The following is a 20,941-nucleotide window of genomic DNA, read 5'->3' on the forward strand; positions in this document are numbered from 1 at the left end:
ACTTTTTCTTTTTGTATTTTAACACATTTATCATAAACATTTGTTTAAAACAATATTTCTATCTTTTATTTCTTAATAATTTTATTTGCAGAAAAAAACTTGCAAACTTGTTTTATAGAGAGAATAGTGAGAGAAATATATTTTTCGAAGAACATATAAAAATCCGCAAGAAAGAAACAAAGAAAGTTAAAAAAGAAATTGTCTTAAGACTGCCCACTACAAGAACCAAGAGCCGTGAGCTGTGATAACTTTAGTATACAAAATCCATTTAAGCGAAAGTGTCGATCACATTGATTGTGAAACGAAACGAATTGTAAAGAAAGACTTGCACTGAACTGGTTTAAGTTTGAGTTTTTTTTTGTTTTTATAGAAACTATTGATATTTTTTGTTTGGATTAAGAAAGGAAATCGCCACCTTCCTTATACGAAGGCCAAAACGATTGTGATATTATTTTGGAAGTGAAACCTTAGAGAAGAGAAGGAGAGAACTTATATTTTATTTTATATATTACAATTTTATTAGAAACATTATACTTAAACTATAGTTTGTAAAAAAAAGTCTTGTCTTTGGAAATATTTTTTTTTTTTTTTTGAAAAACAAAAACTGAACATTTGGTTACATTCTAATTGTCCTGTTTTTTTTTTTTTATAAATTACTAACAATTGCAGAAATTTTGTATTTCATTTAATTTCTATTTATATATAACACATATATTTCTTTTTCAACAACTGTTTAATAAAACATTACATATATGAATAACATTCAACATAAAACGGCAAACGCATCATCATCATCATCATCATCCTCATTAATATCATCGTCATCATCATCATTGACATCATCTGCATTAAACACACTTTCATCACAGCCATCAGCAGCTTCATCACCACCATCATCATCGCTAATAACATCAGGCACGACTGCATTAACTCCACCATCTTTAGATGCAACTTCATCAGCGTTAGCATCAGAGTCATCCTCATCATCATCATCCACTTCTTCTGCAACCCTAACACTACAACAGACACCATTGTTGCATACTTTAGCTCCTACCTCACCTACGCCTCCACCCACTCCGCCTACACCTCCGCCTTCAGCTAGCAATTCTAATACCCCATCCCCACCGTCCTCGCCCTTTGCGGGAATTTCATTGAATTTTTCGCCACCCACTGCTCAGAACTCATGTGGTAGTGGTAGCGCTTCTACCTCTCCCACTGACGAGGCAGAGGAAACCTGTTCCAATTCCTGTTGTTCTTATCCAACTTTTGAGCAAATTAAGCAAAAACTCAAAAATCAAGAATCACAAACCCAACTGACCCTCTTAAATTCCCTACTACTTTCCTCCACAGCTAACGCCGCTGTCGTCCAGCACATCCCACATTCGACTTTAGTAAGATCTGTGACAGCTACCAGCATCATGGATATGCCCTACAACACCTCACCTTCCTTACGTGTGCGCACCACTTCGCTTAATCAGCTCAAGAAAACCGCCGATCTTGTCATAGAGAACGAGTTGCACGTTTGCCCCAGTGAAATGCCCGATGAATTGCGTAAACTCTTGCCTCCCACCTCGGAGACCGTGATGACTAAACCATTTCCCATACGTGGCGAGCGAGCCATTTCCGATGTCTCCACTCCCCACGTTATTGCCATGGTTGGCTTGCCCGCTAGAGGCAAAACTTTTATCTCGAAGAAACTCGCACGTTATCTAAACTGGATTGGTATCGCTACCAGGGTCTTTAATTTGGGTGAATATCGCCGCCATGCCACTAGCGCCTACAAATCTCACGAGTTCTTCCGTGCTGACAATGAAGAAGCCATGGCTATACGCAATCGTTGTGCCAACCAGGCCTTACATGATTCTTGCGAATGGCTATTGAGTGGTCAAGGCAGCGTAGCTGTCTTTGATGCCACCAACTCTACATATGATAGACGTAAATTAATACATGAGATTGTGGTGAAACAACATGGCTTCCGTTTGTTCTTTGTCGAGTCCATTTGTGATGATCCTAGCATCATTGAGCAAAACATTAAGGAGGTCAAAGTCAGTTCTCCTGATTATATCAACATGAATACCGACTTAGTAGTGCGTGATTTCCTGCAGCGTATAGAACATTATGAAGAACGTTATCAACCTATCGATGAGGTTAAGGAGGAGCATTTAAGTTTTATGAAAATCTACAATGCGGGCAAAAAGGTAGTCGTTTACAATAACGAGGGTCATGTAGAATCACGCATTGTTTACTATTTGATGAATATACACATAACGCCCAGGACCATTTATCTCACCCGTCATGGTGAGTCAGAGCATAATCTCAAGGGCCTTATTGGTGGAGATTCCAATTTAAGTGAGCGTGGTCGTTTATATGCTAAAGCTTTGTCGGCCTATATAGAGCAACAGAATATAGAAGGCTTAAGAGTTTGGACCTCCTGGATGAAGAGAGCTATACAAACAGTGGCCGCTGTTAAGGCTCCACAAGAACGTTGGAAGGCTCTTAATGAAATCGATGCTGGTCATTGTGAAGAAATGACATATGAGCAGATAAAAGAAAACTTCCCCGAAGAGTTTAGCGCCAGAGATCAAAATAAATTTGCCTATCGCTATCCACGCGGTGAGAGTTATGAAGATTTGGTAGCTCGTTTAGAGCCCGTTATCATGGAATTGGAACGTCAAGGCAATGTTTTAGTAGTTTCACATCAGGCTGTTTTACGTTGCCTGTTTGCCTACTTCCTGGACAAGTCGGCCGATGAATTGCCCTATCTGTATGTGCCACTACACACTGTGATCAAATTGACACCAGTGGCCTATGGCTGTAAGGTGGAACATATTAAATTACCCATCGATGCAGTCGATACACATCGTCCTAAGCCCAAGATACCCGGAGATGTTTCATTAGGTCTTGATGGATTAAGCGGTGAGTTGGTAGCTCCTGATGGTGTGGGTAAGGTGTTGATTGTGGGCGATGATGTGACTAAGGCGACTAACGGCGGTATCATAGGCAATGGCCTAGTTGCATCCGTTTCCTCAGACACGAACAACACCATCAGCACCACAACCAACACCCCTTCGGATGGTAATGCTAATAACACTAATAGCGTTGCCATCCATCAGTGACATTGTTGCCAACACAAACGCGTTCTAATCAAACGTGGACTGCTGGCTCAGTTTCATTTGAATCGTTTTAATACATTATAATTCGTAGAAATTCAATCAATCAATCAATTGTCGTTTACAATTTACAATAAAAGTTTTTTTTTTAAACATAAAGAAATGTAAATCATTTAAATAAACACATTTTTTTCAAACGTTTTTTTCCAACCCAAAACAAAAATTGATGACACTTTAGATTTTTTTAATGGTTCTTTTTAAAGATTTTTTTTGTAATGGCAGCTGGACCACTAAAGTACTTTGGACTAAGTAGATTTAATTAAAAATAGTTAAAAAAGATCTTTATACAACAAACTTTCTCTAATTAAAGAATTTGCATCAAAATTCATATTTTATTTAAAATTCAATACAAATTATTTAATTTTTCTTTAATAAAACATTTTGGAGTCAATAAATTGTTCTAAAATAGTTTAAACCTTTCTTGCAGCTAAATATAAAGCCATTTCTTAATTCTTAAATTACACTGTACAACAAATTTTTAACCCAAAGCCTAAAATTTACTGTTTTAAAGGATTGAGCACGCGTTGAATCCTGATTTATTGTATCTATCACATCAGGTTTTCTAGATACCGTGCGTTTGAAAATCACCCGTTTTTGGACATGTTGGAGACGCTATAGCAGCTCGAACACCCTTCTATTTATAAAATTTGTTATCTTTTCAGAAAGACCAAAATCTGTCGACTTTAAAATAAAGAAATTTTTCGAACTTCATAATACGATATCTGGAAAGCCTCATGTAATGGATAAATTCCTTGGAAACGTATACTTTGTGTTTTTGGTTTAACATTTTTCAAATTTTGTTGTCCTGTGTTATTTTAAAATTAAAGAAATTGTATAGGTGTCATCTGTTTTTATTATCATAATAAAAAACGCCATTTTAGATTCATGTTACCAGATGATTATGTTGTTATGTTATTGCCATTAAAATTTAAACAAAATTTCATTTTAATGTTCATATTAGCTCCTGAAAATCATTTTGTGTTAAAATTTCCTTATGTCATTGAAATTTAAACTTAATTGTTGAAAAATGAACTAAATTAGTTAAATTTTACACACATCGCTCTTAACTACTTAAACATAAAAATTAGAGTAGACTAAAAGAAAAATTCAACCCCAAGGGTTTTGAAAATGTTAAACAAATAGAAATATTAAAAGACAGAAAAATAATCTTAAAAAGGCAACAGAATGAATATGTAGAAATACCTACAATTATTATATTGCCTTTAACATGTTTTGTTTAAAAAAGTTTTTCCTTTTTTAATTAAAATTTATTACAAGTTTAAAATGTTAATATCTAATAGTTATAAACATGACTGAACTACTTTCTTTTGATGTCTACAAAATTATACTTTATTAAACATTTTTTCTGCCTTTGAGTGTAAAGTTTCCTTTTTTTTAATAAAATAATTAATTGTTCTCTGTTTTATTATATATATATTTTTTCTTATTAAATTCATTTTTGTGCTCGAAACGCAGAGACAAGACTTTTCGACTGAAATTAATGTTAACTTAATGAAAATAAATCATGTAAACTTATTATTAAATAAATAAAATACTTAATATAATTTATTATATATATATATTTATATTATTGTATATCAAAACTTAAAAACAAAATCCTATAATTGTAAACATTTGATTGTGTCTCTGATATATTTTCTTTGTACTAGATTAAAAAATAAATAAAACTTATATTTCAAATAAATACAATTTTCTTATGTCTCATTATCATATTTTGAATAAAAAATAAATGGAATAAAAACTACTAAAAAATAATAAAAACAATTGGTTTTCATTATATTGTGTTTCTTTTTTCATTTCATACCATCTATATAATTCTTTTACAGGAAACTTGGAACTATTTATGTCAAAAATCTAATAAAAATATTTTGCTTAACTATAGAAAACTACAATTTGACCCAGGTTTTAGACCACATCAACAGCTTAAGGTTTGAACAGTCAATAATACTATCGTATTCACGTTTCACAGAAAAAAAATAATCTAGAAATTCGTAGTTGAATCGATCCAGAGCGGTAAGTACAGTTTACAAAAATTAAGTACAAAATATGTTATTGATTCAAGTGCGGATTCATTAAGTACGAAAAACGTAATGTAAGCCTTATTTGGATGGATAATATATGTAATTATTTTGAGAATTTTAGGTTTGATTTAAGCTCGAAAACATATTTGATTTTAGTATGAAAATAAAATTGATTTAAAAATGTAAAAGATATTATTAATACCAAAATGCACTTGATTTGAGACTGATTCGTACTTGATTTCAGAATTTATAAAATTTGACTAAAACCCAACCATTTATTGCAAAAGTACTCTTAACTAAATGAGAATTATGTTTATGTTAGAATGCCAATGATTGTATTATTGAATTAAGATGGAAATAAGATTGAATTATGTAAGAAATGGGATTGAATTAAGTATGAATTGAGATTAAAAAATATTCAAGTACAATTCACGTAAAACTACAGTTTCAGATTTAGTTAATGGGTCTATTATCGATAGCAAACGAACACCAGTTGAGTTGTCAGATGCCAAAATGACATTACAGTTGGCAACCGACAGCTGCAAATTTCAGTTGCCAAATTGGAACTAGAAATTTGTGGTTGTTAAGATGTTTTTTTTAAATAAATGTGTTGAATTTTGTAAAAAAAAATAATATTTTATTATTAAATGTCGTTGATTTGATCATTCTTTTTTAATGGGTTTGTATATTTTTATTGTTTGTTTACATTTTTTAGTTGTTAGTCTGTCAAAATAACCACAGATGACAGAACATCGATAACTTTTTGACAACTAACGAAAGTTGCAGTTCATAATAACAAGATTTATGTCAGTTGCGTTGACTGCTGTCAACTCAACTGAAGTTTGGCTGCTATCCATAATCGACCCATAAAAAGTTTTTAATATCGATTTGCATTATCAATCCCTATGTCTAATTCTAAGTCCGACCCCATAGGTTATGTTAGGTTGGCGGTCATCATCGTATAAATAAGGAGTTATCTATATAAAGGAGTTATCATTCGGTTATCAACCTCTGTTAGATCCGTTAAGTCGTGCAAGAAATTGCTACCTTGCAGATTCAGTATATGATCTGCTTGGGCGGGGCAATGACGGAGAAAGTAAGTGATACTCTCTTCTTCCTCCAAATCATGGCAGTACCAGCAGAAGTTATTGGTCTTCTTGCATGGATCCCGAAGGGCCAGTCAGCACCGCCGTTAAGTTTCGTAGATTTACTCTCGGAACATGAAGAAGGGTTTGGGATCGTTGTGGGTGTCCACGTGATCCTTGCATTGAAAAACATTTATTGCGGCCCTGTATTCTATTAAAGGTTGTATTAATTGTTTATAAATAAAATTTATAAAATTTATACAATTAGTTGATGATCACCTTCATGCTTTTTATACTTGACTCATCCCTGTTGACCGTAGTGGCTTAGAAATGAACACGTGGTCTTTATCTTATTTTTACCTTAGATTAGAGAGGGCCCTAAGCACAGCCACCCTGTTTTGGATCCTTTGTGCAGCCCGTAGGTGTACCATAACATGTTTAAATGACGTATGAAAATAACGGGATTCATTGGTGAGTGCTTGAATATATCCTTCGAGGATAGTGATGCAGCACCTTAGATTCTTTCTCAACGAGTCCTTAGTGTTGGACACTTGCACAATATTTGTTCACAGGTTTCCTGCTGGCAGCCACAAAATGTGCATAGCTTCAATATGGCGTTACCTAGTATGAATTGATGATATTTGAGACCACAGTGTCCCGTGATAAGTCCCGTTAGTATTCTGAGAACACTTTTGTTAAGCGATAGCAACTTTTGCGATTTTCCCCTTAATGTCGTAATTAAGCGCTTTGTCTGTCTAAGCCCTGTTGTAGCTTACCAGTGACGCGCAAATTCCGATTCGACCCACGATTATTGTGATGGTATATTTCGATTTCGTCCTTCGGAGTACTGCATAGCAGAGATTGTTACGTTTTCTCCTCTTGGCTTCTTCGACATAAGATGGCGGCTCTTTTCCTTTACAATGCCTAACCTTTTCCACCCATTCGAGATTGATTTTTATTGCGTTGTCGCCTTCAACATAGCTTGCTTGCCTTTATCTCTCTGACACGTAGAATTCCAGCAAATAAACTGAACTAGATAAGTAGGGCAACCTGTTCCCATGAAACCTGAGACACTATTATCACATCTATACCCCTGTAAAGGGTCTACCACGATACTTTTATATAATTTGTATATCCTACACCACTATATTGGGGAGGGTATTATGAATTTGTGGTGATGTATACAACACTTAAAAATATTGGTCCTACACCCATCTTAGTTTTATATACATAAGTCCCCTTCAGAAAATGACTTGAAGGTCAAAATTAACGATGAACAAAAATCCCTCTACCAAAATTTATAACAATAAATTTTCTTATTTTCAAACAAATTTTCTTAAAATTTGTCTTCTAAATTTGTCTACAAACTATTTTGGTAAGTATCGTAAAGAAAATCGTTTCGCCTGAACATTTTATATAAACAATTACTATAAATTGAAATATTATTTCTTAATTTTACTACAATATGATCTTAATTACATCACAATCTGAACAAATTCTTTACTCAGTACATCTAAGCGAATGTTTGGGAGATCCTTTAAAGAGATAAGTACTATTTATAAAATTTTATGTACGTTTTATTAATTTGTAACAAAAAAAGATGCTGTAATTTTATAAAATATTGAATAGTATAACGAAATTCCAAAAGATATTCTAATATTAAATAAATATTAATTAATTTATCAATATTTTTACAGCATTAAATACTAATAAAATGTAAATCCATGGCATATAACTATGACTAAAACGACGACCATTGTGGCGTCAGATCAATCAACACAACAGGAACATCGATTGAAAAAAAAAAAAAAATAAAATTATTTAAATAATTTAAATTCTATTTTAATTATACACGGGCAGATCTTAATCAAACACTATGTCTGAGGACAAAGTCTATAAGGATGGTGATATAGTATGGGTTAAGTTGGGCAATAATTGGTGGCCGGGTGAGGTGACTGGACCAAATCGTCATCCGGAGGGTTTGATAAAACATTTGAAGCGTGTACCCTATTGTGTGGTTAAGTTTTTCAATGAAAATACATAGTAAGTATCTATTTAAATTATCTTTATTATGTTTTAGAGCTATTTAATTATATAAAGTACATTCATAGGACTTTGACTCTTATATCTAACTCTCTTTTTCAATAAATTTCAGTGAATATGTACGCAGTGGAAAACAAATATTTCCCTTTCAATGTGCAAAACAAGAAGAATTCATACGAAAGGGTTACTGTAAGTAAAACACTCCAATTCTATAAAGAACAAAAAATCTTCAATATATTCCTCACTTACAGCACTCTATAACAGTGGTAACTCCTTCATGGAAAAGTTTCCCAATGACGTGGAGGTTGCTAAGCGATTAACACGTCGTAAGGAAACACCTTTGATAATAAATGATCGACCAGATAGTATTGTTAAAGCGATATTGGGTCAACCGTTAATACGAACCTGTGATGATTACGATGATGGAACAGAATATAAAGAAAAACGGCGTAGTGGGGTTAGTATATAAACAAATAAAAATGAATATCGTCAAATTAAAATAGAAATTTTTTCCAACTTTTTAGGATTCAATAACAAAAATCTTGAATATAACACAAAACCATAACGAAGAGACTTTAAATAATAAAAAGCATGATGGCTCCCAAACAACGAGTACATCTTCGAGCCTACCTTCAAATAACACCAAAAATGTGACAAACACTTCTGCTTCTCTTAATACGAGTAATTACCAGTGTAATTTGTGCGATTTTACCAGTGTACGACAAAATGTCATGATCTTACATCGTAAAATGCACAGCAATAGAAATTCCTTGGGTTCTAGTAATACAACATCATCATCATCATTTTCATCATCCACAACAACTAATTCAAAATTAACACCAGCAACAGCAGGAGCTACAGTAGCTAAAGCAACAACGAATGTTAGTAATAATAGAAATCAAACGTCGCAACAAAGTGAAATTGTCCATAAGAACAAAACTAATAGTAAAACCAAAGCAAGTACAATCACAACGACGACTGCAACTACACGAGCAACTAGAACGCCTACAGCTCAAAAAGAAACAAATGCAACAGCAACACCTGTAACCAAAACCAGAGCTGTAATTGATAGCGTGGAAACTGCAATAACTCCCCCAACACCTACAGAAACAAATAACAGAATTACAGAGATACAAACAACCACTAGATCAGGAAGAACAAACAAATCGAAAACGGATAAAAAGGCAACCGTTAAAGAAAAGAAAGAAGAAAGTGCTTATAGTGCAATACTCTCCGATTTTTGTCCCAGTGATACAGAAATTCCTTCATCGCCAGAAGAAAAGCAGTCTAGACGTTCGTTGCGTCATTGTAAAAATTCAAGCGAAGATTCAACTACTAAAATAACTACTGTATGTATTGATTTATCAGAGTCCACAAAGACTATACAAAAAATACCCAAAAAGAGAGAATATTCCTCTTTACAGCTGCAAAAAGAAACTTCGGTTGAGATAGCGTCACCTATTGTAGTGTCAGATCCTGATGTTGTATGCTTGGCTGATAAAGAAGTTGAAACTGCTGCGACAACTACAACAACTTTACATTCTGCTAAACCCAAAAAGGATGCCGAAGAAATACGTAGAATGCTGCTGGAAGACTGGAGTGATGATGATGAAACTCCCAATGATACAATTGTTGTGGAGGACAGAAGTGTGGTGGAGAATAACGAGAATAATGAAAGCCTTTCAGAACCATCGACTGAGCAACACAACGCTTCTGTTGTTTCGATAACATCAACACCAGTTGCTAAAACACCTCCAGCTTCGGTCACGGGACGCATACGGAATATACCAAAAAAAGATCGACGTGATGTGGTGCTACAAGATTTCAACAGTGACTTATCACTTATACAAGCCGATAACGTCGTCCACAACACCAAATGTATGGCCCTCGATTTGGACAGTTCAAGCTCTTCAGTGGTTGAAATCATAGAAGATGAACAACCCTCCATTATCACCATAAACGATGATGAAGAACAAGAAAATTCGAAATCTAGAAAACAACAAACTGATGTCATTTTGAGCGAATCTAAAGAAAGTGATTCGGCTGTAGGCTTAATAAATGATAAATCTGCCTCGGCTGCTACTTCAACAACTACGTTATCGTGTTTTGATTTTCAGGAGGAGGAAGAAGAACAGGACACAACCACGCCTACAATATCACATTTCAAAAAGAAATACTTATCCGTGGAGAAATTACAAAATCTCTCCTCAACCAATAGTGAGGAATTAAGAGAAGATATGGCCAAGAGTCGAGCAGAGTTGGCGGAAAAAGATCAACGTTTAGCGGCGGAAATAGAATCGCTATTGGAGCAAACGCAACCACCGGTAGCGGATTTGTTAAACGCCAATAGTTTTGAAGAATCAATATCTGTTAAAGATTTGCCCATTAAAGAGAGAGGCAAGAGAATATTTAAATCGCGCAATAAGACACGTTTGGAGGAAAAAAGTAATACGGAAGTTGTGGCTATAACATCAGTAGATGCTAATCTGATAGCAGCTAACGCTACTATAGAACAGTACAAATCTTTAGACATCTCAAATCCTAATACTGAGGAAGAAATTAACACAGATAAAGAGGAAACAAATTTGCAGCAAAATTCTGAAAACACATCAGAAAACGAGCTTATAATAGTGACTGATCAAGACAACACGAACCGTGAAGAAAGTTCAGTTGATATCGTTAGCCAAGAAATTTTACAAAACTCTCATATTGAATTACCAAAGTATTTGGAAGATCAACAATTAGCACCAAATGAAAACAAAGAAAATGAGGATTTATCGGGAGGAAATAAAGACTCTTTAGAGGAGCCAAATGGTGACAATAATACAGCTGAATTTCGAAAGAAACAAATGGAAAATGATATTACTTTGGATAGCAACGAATTAGTACCGAATCCAACAGTAGAACAAAACGATGTTATGAGCAATCAAGAACAGTCCTCTATGCAGCTGTTAAATGGTGAAGATGTTACGGTAGAGCAACAAGACGTTGTAGAGGAGACAGAACTAGAGAATCATGCAGAGGAAAGCAATGAAAACAGTGCAGAGGTTATAGACATTAATGAATGCAATGAAGAAGTTAAGAAAAACGTTGAAAGCTTAACACCCGAAATCTCAGAGACTTTTGTGACAGAAGAATCAAACTCCAGCCAAGTAGATACAACAGAAAATGAGGTTAATGCAGAAATTTCTCAAATTGTTGAGCCATTACAAACCCCGCTAGAAGAAGATTCAGTCCAGGACTCTATTAGTGTAACAGAAACTCCAAACTCACCCAAAGTTATTGTAAATAATGAAAGTGAGCTTAAGGAGATAACAAAGCCTGCAATTGAAATAACTTCGGAGAACACCAAAGACGTTACTCAACAGCAAGGATCCGAAAACGTTTTTAAAATACGTGTAAAATCGCCAGATCAATTATTTGAACCAGCTTTTGTAAGTGACTCACAGCAGGAGCAGGAACTACAACCCACCATTGTAGATGGAAACATAGATACGCGTTTGATTACCACAACACCCACCGATGAAAATAGTAGCATGGGTGCTTCGGATACGGGAGCAGAATTTGGCTCACCTACTTCAATGCTGAGTGAAGAACGCCTACCTACTTTTCGCTTCCAAAGCAATCAAACACCTCAGCCGGAAATGGAAACAGTACAAAGAGAATTACAGGAAGATAGCTCACAGGAAGCTGTTCCAGAAGCTACTAATCTTGAGGTTGCAAAAACTGAACCAAATGAAGGAATAAAGGAAAACTTATTATACAAAGATGAAGCACACATCTTTGAAAAGTCTACACAAAAGTTGTTGCAGCAACGACGTTTTAGTATGGACTTGGATTCCCTACATACAGGACCAAAATCTATTAAACGCCCGCGTTTGAGTGTAGACGACAACACATTGAAAATTCAAAATACTTTTGAAAAGTCTCACGAAGAATTTATACCATTAACAATGTCTAAAGACAAAAGTGAAGTTAGAGTACGTCCCAAAAGCCGTCATGTGAAAATTACTCCACGACGTAATGTCAGTGAGCTATTTAAGTCACGTTCTTTGATGGATATAAATGACTCAAGAAATACCGAGAAATGTAGTTTGCTCGAAAGTGTTAAGGAAACCCAATCAATGGAAGATGTTGTTGAAACAATTGAAAAAGAGTTGGAAAATCATAAGGAGTGTGACAATAGTATAAGTAAAGAAAATTCAGAGGAAATGTTAAAAACTATAGTTGAGAAGGATAATTCTGAAGTAAAGCAACCTCAAAGTGATAATTCTAATTCGGAAAATTTCGATAAATCTGTTCCGAGTGGAAGCACTGAAAATCTTGATTTAATAATTGAAACCATTAAAGAAGTAAATGAAGAAAATCAAGAGAATCAAGAGAATGCTGAAAATGTTCAATTGAAACCAAAAACTACTACAGAAGAGACAATAGCTGTTCTAGAGAACATAGAAGAAAGTAATGTCCCCACAACAGATGTCAACGATGAAATAGAAGTTGAAAGCGCAACAACAGCTTATATTGAAAATAATAGTGCAATATGTGAAAATTCCAATAATGAGAATACAAATGAAATTAGTAAACCAGAAGCAGCTGAATCTCCTGAAGAAAATTGCAATAAGGAAATCCATTCTCAATTTTCTATGGAGTCTGATATTACCAACTCACAGGAAAATGAAACATCACACATTCCAAAGCCTAGAGAATCTACAGCTGAGAACATGTTAAAGGAATCTGAACCTGCAGAAGCTCCCTTAACCTTACTGGATACTACAGATAACAATACATCTACTCCAAGTATAACAAATTCAATCGATACGAATAAAACGCACAATGATCAAAAGTTAGAGAAACCTTTCTCTCCCGGCGTACCGCCAGCCACTCCCCAGGAGCGTGAAGTTGTAATAGAAAGTGAAAATCTAAGTCCGTTTAAAAATACCCAACTTCAAGCACAGATTGAATCGTTAAATGAGATTACAATACGTCCCCTAACCCCGAAAGTACAAGAGAAATTTAATGAATTAAACGTTTCTTCGTCCATAGCCGACGAAGAAGATTCACTTTTAAAAGAGGTAATCGCTCGACCTACAACTCCCAAAGAAAATGAGAAAATTGTACGACCCATAACACCCCAAGAAATTGAGCTTGTAAACCATCTTAGTCCTCGGCCTATAACACCGCAGCAAAGTGAAACTTTAGAGAAGACACATTCAGCAACTCCACAAGAAACAGAATCAGAAATCGAAACCCGTTTTCAATCAATCACAAACCCAGAAACAGAAAATCTTAACGAGACAAAACTTCAAACAGCAACAATCGAAGAAACGACGGCCGAACCTATTATCGCCTGTGAAACATTCGATAAACTAATAAATCCTCCACACGCTCATGGCATGACAGTTGATTTTGAAAATAACATAGCAATGCCCTGCACTCCGCTGGAAAACTATATAGAAGAGGAAATTGAAAATCCCATGCAAACACCTTTAACGCCGCAAGCTAAAGATCTAATTATTGAATGTGAACCCTTAACACCGCAGGGTATTATTGAATGTGATCACAATATACCCGCTCAGATAACGCCCGAAAAAGAGGTCATCGTTGAAAGTGACGTTGTTTTGTCAACGCCGCCCCCAGTAATCCAAGACAAGGATATAATTATTGAAGATAATCTGCAACTGGAGGAAAAAGATACACTTTTAGAAAGAGAATTTCAAGTGGTGCATCCTAAAGAAATGCCTCTACCAGCAGATGTTGCACAGTCCCCTACTTTGCAAACAGATGCCGACAAGGCGGCCGAAGAATTTCTTATTGAATTCGATAGTATTGTCAATCACAGTCATTCGGTGGAAGAGGATGTTAATCATAGTACTATAGGCGAAGCCGTAAATGCCGATGATCTTATTAACAATATCATAGAGGAAGTTCATGAGGACCAACCACTCAAAGAGGAAGTACCAACGACTAGCGAAGCATCTTTACAATATGAGCCCATGACAACCTACACAGTGGTGGCTAAAAACTCTTGGAATCAAATATTTAAAGAATCCTTTAATAGGCAATTGCCACCCGCCAAAAGGCGTCAAACCATATGTTTTGAAATTTCCGATACTAAGGAGGGAGTGGCGTGCAAAAAACAAGCATTAGATTTTGAATCTATTCTTCCCGTAAGCAAAACCGTAAAACGTACCGCAGAGCGTAAACTAACATTACCCGCCATTGAGACTAAACTGTCGAATAGTCAACAACAGCATAATATTTTAGCTTTAAATCATAATCAATTAACTCTCAACAAGAAAATAATCCCAACAACCAAACGAAAATTATCGATTGAAGATAACATTACATCCTTTATAATTGAACGACCAAAGCAAACACAGCAACAATCAACAACAGCAGTTGGACCACCGCCATTACAAAGGATAAGACCTTTGAATAGACAGGGTCAAACAAGTTCTAAAGCTAACGCAGAAAGTTTTTCTGAGCCACCACCATTACAAAGTCATGATCATTTATTCAACGAGTTATTCCAAACGGTAAGTGATTATTTTGTATAATCTTATTTACTTACATACTTACTTACTTACTTACTTACTTACTGACTGACTGACTGACTGACTGACTTACTTACTTGCTTGCTTGCTTACTTACTTACTTACTTACTTACTTACTTACTTACTTACTTACTTACTTACTTACTTACTTACTTACTTACTTACTTACTTACTTACTTACTTACTTACTTACTTACTTACTTACTTACTTACTTACTTACTTACTTACTTACTTACTTACTTACTTACTTACTTACTTACTTACTTACTTACTTACTTACTTACTTACTTACTACTTACTTACTTACTTACTTACTTACTTACTTACTTACTTACTTACTTACTTACTTACTTACTTACTTACTTACTTACTTACTTACTTACTTACTTACTTACTTACTTACTTACTTACTTACTTACTTACTTACTTACTTACTTACTTACTTACTTCTTACTTACTTACTTACTTACTTACTTACTTACTTACTTACTTACTTACTTACTTACTTACTTACTTACTTACTTACTTACTTACTTACTTACTTACTTACTTACTTACTTACTTACTTACTTACTTAACTTACTTACTTACTTACTTACTACTTACTATTACTTACTTACTACTTAACTTCACTTACTTACTTACTTACTTACTTACTTACTTACTTACTTAACTTACTTACTTGCCTTACTTACTACTTACTTACTTACTTATTACTTACTTTCTTTACTACGTACTTACTTACTTACTTACTTCTTATTACTTACTACTTGCTTAACTTACTTTACTTACTTACTTACTTAATTAAGTACGTACTTCCCTTTTTTAGTAATTATTCATAATTCAAGGACCCACTAAGCCTCACGGCTTGTCAGCAGCCGTATGGCTTCACTTACTTACTATTTTACATCTTTCTTTTTACAGGAATCCTCATCACCTACTCCATGTTCCGACTTAAACCAAAAACCTGATAAAGCACGAATTATAAATCAACAAATTCTAAGCTCTCCTGCCATTTCCTCTGTATCCCAAGCCAAGCCATCTGATACAAAAATTTCTAAAAATAAACAAATTGGAGTAGATTCACGGGGAAATAAGTATGTCATAATTAAAACGCCACCAACCGATATTATCGTTCAACCAACCCTAACGTCATCGACAGCTGCTGCGGTAACAGCTACTAATAATTTTGGCACAACTATAACAATTCAGCCATTACCACGTTCCAGCAGCGAGGCTATAGTAACAAAAACCACAACAAAAAATAAAAATGTCTCTGCAGCAGCAACCACATCTCGCAAACAACAGCAACAACATATGAAACAAATTTCTATAACTGTGCCAGCAAAATCTCCCCTAGAAATTACAAAATCATTAGAAGCAGTTGTAAAAACTCCACCACGTAATAAACGGAAAACAGCACATGCTAAAGCGGTGGCAGCAACTGCTACGGCTAATAGTAACATAAATAGTGCCAAACATAGGCAGGCAATGGAGGCATTAAGTAGACGTTTAAGTATTGCTGCCGAGGCACCTCCCCTATCTAAAATATCGCGAACGGCAACGACCCACGTACAAACACAAATAACAAATAGTAATAATAACAATAGTAATCTAGCAACATTTTTTGCAACTTCCGATCCTCAAATCTCTAACATAGCTCAGCAACAATTAATGCAGTTGCAACAACAGCAGCAGCAACAACAGCAAACATCAACATTACCGCCTCCAATTATTTTAAATAAAAATGCCCATCAACATTCGGCTTTACAGCGTAAACCACGTAAAACTCCTCAGCAACTATTACAACAACAGCAGCAGCAACAACAACAAGCTATTGCCGCAAAATCATCACAATTAATACAACAGTTACAACAACAACAACATCAAAATCAATTACAGCAGCAGCAACAACAACAGCATCAACAAATTCAACAACATTTTATTACACAAATAACAGCAGCGCACCAACCGCAACACCAAATACATTACAACCACCACCGCTGCCAACAAATTCAACAACCAAACAGCACCAGTTCAACAGCATCAACAACAAATAGTACAACCAAATGATGGAATTATTATAACAACAACCGCCACAGAAGATGTAAGTTGGTAGATAGATAGGTAGATAGATAGATAGATAGATAGATAATAGATTAGATAGATAGATAGATAGATAGATAGATAGATAGATAGATAGATAGATAGATAGATAGATAGATAGATAGATAGATAGATAGATAGATAGATAGATAGATAGATAGATAGATAGATAGATAGATAGATAGATAGATAGATAGATAGATAGATAGATAGATAGATAGTAGATAGATAGAAGATAGATAGATAGATAGATAGAAGATAGATAGATAGATAGATAGATAGATAGATAGATAGATAGATAGATAGATAGATAGATAGATAGATAGATAGATAGATAGATAGATAGATAGATAGATAGATAGATAGATAGATAGATAGATAGATAGATAGATAGATAGATAGATAGATGATAGATAGATAGTAGATAGATAGATAGATAGATAGATAGATAGATAGATAGATAGATAGATAGATAGATAGATAGATAGATAGATAGATAGATCGATAGATAGTAATAGATAGATAGATAGATAGATAGATAGATAGCTAGATAGATAGATAGATAGATAGATAGATAGATAGATAGATAGATAGATAGATAGCTAGATAGATAGAAGATAGATAGATAGATAGTAGATAGATAGATAGATAGATAGATAGATAGATAGATAGATAGAAGATAGATAGATAGATAGATAGATAGATAGATAGATAGATAGATAGATACTAGATAGATAGATAGATAGATAGATAGATAGATAGATAGAAGATAGATAGATAGATAGATAGATAGATAGATAGATGATAGATAGATAGATAGATAGATAGATAGATAGATAGATAGATAGATAGATAGATAGATAGATAGATAGATAGATAGATAGATAGATAGATAGATAGATAGATAGATAGATATGATAGATAGATAGATAGATAGATAGATAGATAGATAGATAGATAGATAGATAGATAGATAGATAGATAGATAGATAGATAGATAGATAGATAGATAGATAGATAGATAGATAGATAGATAGATAGATAGAAAGATAGATAGATAGATAGATAGATAGATAGATAGATAGATAGATAGATAGATAGATAGATAGATAGATAGATTAGATAGTAGATAGATAGATAGATAGATAGATAGATAGATAGATAGATAGATAGATAGATAGATAGATAGATAGATAGATAGATAGATAGATAGATAGATAGATAGATAGATAGATAGATAGATAGATAGATAGATAGATAGATAGATAGATAGATAGATAGATAGATAGATAGATAGATAGATAGATAGATAGATAGATAGATAGATAGATAGATAGATAGTAGATAGATAGATAGATAGATAGATAGATAGATAGATAGATAGATAGATAGATAGATAGATAGATAGATAGATAGATAGATAGATAGATAGATAGATAGATAGATAGATAGATAGATAGATAGATAGATAGATAGATAGATAGATAGATAGATAGATAGATAGATAGATAGATAGATAGATAGATAGATAGATAGATACATAGATAGATACATAGATAGGTACCTAGATAGATAGATAGATAGATAGATAGATAGATAGATAGATAGATAGATAGATAGATAGATAGATAGATAGATGATAGATAGATAGATAGATAGATAGATAGATAGATAGATAGATAGATAGATAGATAGATAGATAGTAGATAGATAGATAGATAGATAGCATTTCTAAATTTCTAAAATTATTCCTTTCTTCTTTTTTCTTTTAGGACAATGTCATCGATTCGAATACCCAGCTCATAGCACTACCAACACAGCCCTATCCCGGTTACTCAGAAACCTTTTTACTATGCAAAGTTAAGGGTAATACCTGCAAGCCCGTCGATAACGTACCGCTTTATTTGAATCATCAGTTAAATGAACTAGTCCCAGTACCCTTGGAAGCCTTAGAAGGTGGTGGACACAAACCGCAAGAGCATCAAATCGAGATAAAAGCCACAAACGCACCACAACAACTGTTGGCAGGCCAAAACACTAATACGGGACAAGACAGTGAGAATAATTTACAAATGTCAAATTTGAATTGTAATATAATGGAAGGTGAGATTTCAGCTGGTATTGAGGCGGAACATCATCAGTTGCAACAGCATCATCAGCAGCAACAACACCATCACCAGCAACAACAACACATAATGGAAGAATGTGCTGTAGATGAAAATATTGCGAATGCTAGCAATAATCAAATTAGAGATTTTGGTGGTAGTGAAGAGGTTAATCCTGATTTAATATCAAACAATGGCATTCTTTTAAATATAGAAGGTCAACAGGTTCTGCTGGATGCTGCTACATTTGCCCATTTACTGGCCAATCCAGATGCTAATACTCAATTGATATCTGATGATGGTACAGAGTATGTCTTGACGCATGAAGTGTTGGCTGCATTGCAAATGCAGCAGGAACAGCAACAGGCCTTGGAACTGGCTAATGCAAATGCTGCAGCTGCTCAACAACAGCAGCAGCATCAGCACCAACAACATCAACACTTGGAGGCAAGGGAAACAAGTGATATAATTGCTGTTGCTTTAGCTGGCTCCGAATTATATGACAGCGATGTACTTTCAATAGATACTTCACAAGGCATGCAACTAATTGATGGCAATGGCAGCATAGTATTTCCAGCCCAAACAGGTGCTATAACACAACAACATTTAACCCCACCAGCCGTAGTCACAAACGCCGTATTAGACCAATCGCCCATTATGTCTACACTGGAAGTACCCTCTTCCATAGCGACCGCTCACAAACTGCATGGTACCCAACTGATTACCGTGCCCTCCCATCACTTGACCACCTCCGCCAATGCAGCCTTGGGTGGTCGTTCTAATTTAGAAGATAGTCTAGCAGCCATTGGTGTTACCGCCTCTTCGACTATACCTTCCTCATTAGGTTTACCCATCACCGTTACCAATCCAAATATAGCATCAAAAGTAACATCGGCTGGTCCACTTAATGAAATGTTACAATTTGTCTCACATCGTCCGGCCACAGCGGCTGCTACTGCAGCTGCCGTAGCAGCCGCAGCATTAGCGGGCGAATCACGTATATTCACCGATTAGGTTTTACTCAACGAGGATGAGGTGGATTTATACGATACAATAGTTGACACACACTATGAAACTTTTTAAGGTTAACATGCAACGTGTGTGTGTTTGTGTCAGCTTTTAATTCATAGATTTGTTGTTTAACAACAGATTTTTAACCAACAAAAAAAAAAAAAAGAAAAACCGAAAATTATGAAAATTAAGTTGTTTAGCTTTAAGATGAATATTAATGTAAGTGCATGAAAACAGTTATATTCTCATGAGTTGTAGGGTTCATTCTTGGAGTAATTCGGAAAATTGGAAAGAAGGCCCGAAACTAAAATAAGTTTGTTTTTGTTTTGCGTAAAGTTGGTTTTATTCTTTAGCAGCTAAGTTTAGCTGCAAAATTGTACAAATACACTCAACTTTTTGGGCATATTTACAATACCAATTGGCAATGATTTTTAGGCTTGCAAATTTAATTATTTGTAAAATTGGTTAAAACAAAGCTTTCTTATCTTAAAACATATATACAACTTTAGCGGCTTGGTTTTTTGGCGGTATATTTGCAAGTTTGGTTAATTTTTTATGGTTTTTGTTAAAATTTTTAAATAATCTTTTCAATAATTTTGCAAAATCATTATTTATGGTTTTTGTTTTATATTTACAAGGCTGTTATCATTTTTTTGCAAAAACGTTTAGACAATCTTTTAAATTTTAATCTTGTATTGATTTTAAATATTCTAGGGCTTTTGGTTTGGTATATTTACCATACCATTTAACCAGGGTTTTGAGTCTTGTAAGTTTGTCAATTGTGTTAAATAGCTTTTGCTATTATAGTATTTAATTTTTTTTTT

At 34.3% G+C, this 20,941-nt stretch overlaps 2 protein-coding genes across 6 annotated transcripts in view; both read left to right on the top strand.

Annotated features, from left to right (window-relative positions):
• LOC119607871 (6-phosphofructo-2-kinase/fructose-2,6-bisphosphatase 1) overlaps positions 1 to 4,880 on the top strand; it is a 28,691-nt gene extending 23,811 nt beyond the window's left edge. For 3 of the 5 annotated variants that reach the window (XM_037961991.1, XM_037961992.1, XM_037961993.1), the window contains exon 2: positions 92 to 4,880. In XM_037961991.1, coding sequence (XP_037817919.1) covers positions 753 to 3,116 — 2,364 coding nt within the window. In that variant the 5' untranslated portion in view covers positions 92 to 752 and the 3' untranslated portion in view covers positions 3,117 to 4,880. The remainder of the gene's footprint in view (positions 1 to 91) is intronic. The other 2 variants (XM_037961994.1, XM_037961995.1) reach the window with 1 other exon arrangement.
• The window catches only part of LOC119607873 (protein split ends), a 47,166-nt gene extending 26,884 nt beyond the window's left edge, over positions 1 to 20,282 (top strand). Inside the window, 7 exon segments of the mRNA XM_037961996.1 lie at positions 7,995 to 8,340; positions 8,453 to 8,529; positions 8,592 to 8,797; positions 8,865 to 14,876; positions 15,820 to 16,966; positions 16,968 to 17,002; positions 18,774 to 20,282. Of these exon segments, the coding sequence (XP_037817924.1) occupies positions 8,174 to 8,340; positions 8,453 to 8,529; positions 8,592 to 8,797; positions 8,865 to 14,876; positions 15,820 to 16,966; positions 16,968 to 17,002; positions 18,774 to 20,120 (8,991 nt within the window). The 5' untranslated portion in view covers positions 7,995 to 8,173 and the 3' untranslated portion in view covers positions 20,121 to 20,282.
• Positions 20,283 to 20,941: the final 659 nt, after the last annotated feature.

The sequence above is a fragment of the Lucilia sericata genome, unplaced genomic scaffold, assembly GCF_015586225.1.
Source record: "Lucilia sericata isolate MDLA Ls3-8-SP2 unplaced genomic scaffold, ASM1558622v1 Contig000757F_arrow, whole genome shotgun sequence".
In the NCBI taxonomy this organism is placed as follows: Eukaryota; Metazoa; Arthropoda; class Insecta; order Diptera; family Calliphoridae; genus Lucilia; species Lucilia sericata.